The following is a 3,651-nucleotide window of genomic DNA, read 5'->3' as shown; positions in this document are numbered from 1 at the left end:
GAAATACTGACCTTTCCCTTTGAAATTTGAGACTCTGCACGACCTGCGGTATTTTCTGTCGAAAATTCCATAAGTGTAAAGTGTCATCTGCGGTCGCCGAAACCAGAGCTCCCTCGTTCACTAAAAATTGCAATTGCAATACAGCTGTACACCCCTCGTGCTTCACGTGTGCATCCACACCTGGCCGACCCAAACTATCGTACAACGTTTCAATTAAGGAAAGTAATAAATATGCATACGGGTTCACGTAAATAATAAATTATATCTTGTGTCAACAGAATCTATTAGCAGATAGCAAACTGTTTTATTAATCGACAAGATTCAATAGTCGCAAACGGGAATAGAGGGACGCGATGATATAATAAAGGATCAAATCTAAGAAACTATACTTATACATATGCATTACGTAGGACGTAGGATATTCAGATGGCAAAATATGACGTGTCCCACTTCTCCCGAAAATTGAGATGCTGTTCTCTCGTGCGTGTCCAAAGGAAATTTAAAAAGAAGAAGGTATGACACCTCTGCATCAGCTAGTTTCATTCATACACGAGGAAGTAATAAAAAATTCTATTTTAAAAGCGTATTCTTTCCAATCGAATAAATTTGAAAACTACGAAATTGGGAGATTGCATACGTTATGCCGTGTCATTTAACAGAAAGATATTTTATACTATGTTGGGTTGTCACAGTTCCAAGCCATTTCTTGTCTACGACGCGCTGTGACACAATTTGAAATATTTAGGTCGCGCTTAGAGCTCCTGTACAATTCCTATGGATATTACTCGTTTACTGTTCTCATTAAAGGACCTTCACGATTTATTCTAGGAACGTCGTCATTTTAAATCATTTAAAAACACATGTAGATGTAAAGGCATAATTTCGTAATAATAGCTCGATAATAACAAGGAAGCGTAAGGTCTTTTTGCTTTTCTTTGTTCCTTCAAGTATTGAGATGATCATTATAGCAAAATATGGGTCAGATGTCAGTCGCGTGCTTTATCCGCTGACAATAAATACATCGGATGCGTAAGTGAATACGATATTTTTTGCAGATGTTACCTCCCAGAGAGCAGAGAATTTAAATAGGAATATTTTCAATATTTGGAGATTTATGTTCAAAATCTGAACTTGTTACAAATTTTTTAAGACTCTTTTCTTAATAATAACACGAAATAGAATGGGATAAATGCATGTAAATATAATAAAGCAAAGTAGCGTTGTATCATCCGAGAATTGTTTCGTGGAAATCCTGTTGATCCATTTTTCCTCCTTATGGTACTCCACTGTTGAACGAACGGAAATAAGCGTAATGAATTTAAAACGGTTTGAATTCCAGTTTTGCACCTCCGTTTTCGCCCCATTCCAATCGTGACGGCTCATGCAATCATTGATTTTCTGCATTCTCGGTACGTGCAGGCTCGATTCTTTGTAGAGAACCGTTTGGAGATTTTATTGAGCAATAAAGCGCACCGTGTTCGGTTGAAAGTAGTTACTTTGTAGCAAATGCCTGTCTCGATGGCAACCAGGAAGCTTATCGAGCTGTGATGAGCATCCGCTACCTCTCTCCGGTAGGCAACTCTTTAGTCAGAATAGACCAATAGAGGCACCCACGTGAAAAAACACACGGTTGACGAACCATGAACCACCGGCCGCGCGGTGTAATTAATCCAGACAAATTGTATAATTTTACTCGCCCGGTTAATTTTAGCTCCCGAAAATGTTCGACAAATTGCATTTACATGCTGCGCGTTAGGTAACGTCCCCGATAAATGACGAGAAACGTATTTATACCTCGTTCGTCAGAATTCAATAGATGACTCAGGCAGTTCTTTATACCATTTTTAGAAAACAAATTTTATGCACAAGATAAAGTAGAACGCGAATATTTATAGCCACGCACAGCCTTATAATATGTTCAGTCATAAAAATTCGCAGATCAGTAAATATTTAACTATCGAAATTAAAGGGGAAACAGCGAACTGGGCGTGTTGATCGATTCTTAATTTCCTATTTAATTAATGAGAAACATTGCGAAAGGATACATCCTGAGGGATCCGGATTTAGTGCCAATAGCAAGGAGCCTTTGAACTGGATCGAATGCCACCGCTGTCGGCTGATGTGGAAAGCCATGTCTGAATGTCTGCAACATAAAAGCATTTGTTTCATTTCATGTTACCTCGCTTTAGTCAGCTGAAAGTCTATTCAACCCCACAAGAGCTGCGGAACAAGCGATATGAAGTAAAAGATAGCATTGTTCCCCGTAGCTTTCGATGTAAGTATATTTAGCTTGTTAGTTTGCCTATGCAACTATTTCAATACCGCTAATTTTATTCTTCCCCGGTTTTCGGTACTTTCAATTTTCCGCCTCTTACTCGCATTCTGTTAACAGTTAATTGCTGCTGTAAGTGACAATTTCCCTGAGAGAAGTGAGTTTCTCTTTTTCGTTTAACTACCTTTCATACACACATAATCACCGTCTGACTCGCCATCCAAATCGTATAAAACAAAATTAAAACCCTGAGAGTAAAAACAAAAATCGTACATTGATTTTTATAAGCAGAATCTTCTTAAAAAAAAATTGAACGAAGTACTAGTAGAAATTTATATATTGGAAAAGTATCCGTGCCTGGACCAAGTTTCCACAGAAGGTTATAAAGAAGGAATTAGGTATCGGTAAGAGAAACGAGGAGTACAACATTCCACGGGAGCGGAGCATCGAGAACACATTTATAGTGTCAGGAGAGAAAAAAGGTCCTTTGGGGAGAACTCCTAAGCCAGGAGTAAAACAGATGAGAAAAACGTATGGTAGGTAGTAGGTAGTAACGCGCATATAAACTGAAAAAGTTGGAACAGTTCCGGATAGAGACGGTATTATCGTGTGATGCGATAATTTAGCGTTACGCCACGTTACGTACGACGCTGTTCAATGTTCCAACAAACAATCACCCGCAATTTAACAAAATAAATTGAAGTCTACTGATTTTCTTTAGCTACAAGAAGCTGACGTTAAAACATATTTGATAAGTATATAAAAATATGTATAATGTTTTGAAAATGTTCAGAATTTATCAATAAAAAATATCCGAGAACTGTTACGAAAAACTTCGGAACCATTATTACCTCTACTCTGCGTATACACCGCGACGAGGAGACATTGTTCAAGGGATAGTTACGTATTACAAAGCTTTCATTTCTATTCATGGAATAACAAATTGAAGCACATTCAAATATACAATGAATCGCGTTAATATTCGAATACGGTCGTGTTCCAATGATTAGATGTATGCATGGATGTAGATTTGCATAAACTTGTTTACGACTATGTCATATATGCAATCTTATTATGGTAATACGGGTTCGAATTACCAGACTTTGATTACCATAATTAGCGATAGAAACTCCGTTAAATTGATGAATCAGAAAGTTAAAACAACGTATCTAACAAATGAGAATTAACACTCTCACGCTGTTCTGATTTTTCGCAATTTTTATTGTTACGCATTAAAAAGTGGTGCTTATTTCTGATATGTATTTAAATACCGGATTGTTTCTAGTCTTCATGACTAATTAGCGTGAAGTGTAGAAAGCGTGTATACTCGTATAATACATGTAAGTATGCAAGTTTTAATTGTTTGTTTGCATGCAAGC

General features: G+C 37.2%; 1 protein-coding gene across 10 annotated transcripts in view; it reads right to left on the bottom strand.

The window, feature by feature from the left end:
• Positions 1-3,651, bottom strand: part of Tomosyn (syntaxin-binding protein tomosyn) — a 57,870-nt gene that overhangs the window by 40,146 nt on the left and 14,073 nt on the right. For all 10 annotated transcript variants that reach the window (XM_026817976.1, XM_026817991.1, XM_026817978.1 and 7 more), the window contains exons 2-3: positions 2,046-2,143; positions 12-194 (exon numbers count right to left, since the gene is read on the bottom strand). In XM_026817976.1, coding sequence (XP_026673777.1) covers positions 12-194; positions 2,046-2,143 — 281 coding nt within the window. The remainder of the gene's footprint in view (positions 1-11; positions 195-2,045; positions 2,144-3,651) is intronic.

Source organism: Ceratina calcarata, unplaced genomic scaffold, assembly GCF_001652005.2.
Source record: "Ceratina calcarata isolate Rehan_Ccalc_2016 unplaced genomic scaffold, ASM165200v1 scaffold140, whole genome shotgun sequence".
Taxonomy (NCBI): Eukaryota; Metazoa; Arthropoda; class Insecta; order Hymenoptera; family Apidae; genus Ceratina; species Ceratina calcarata.
Note: the sequence above shows the minus strand (reverse complement) of the source record. Positions and strands in the feature narration are given on the sequence as shown.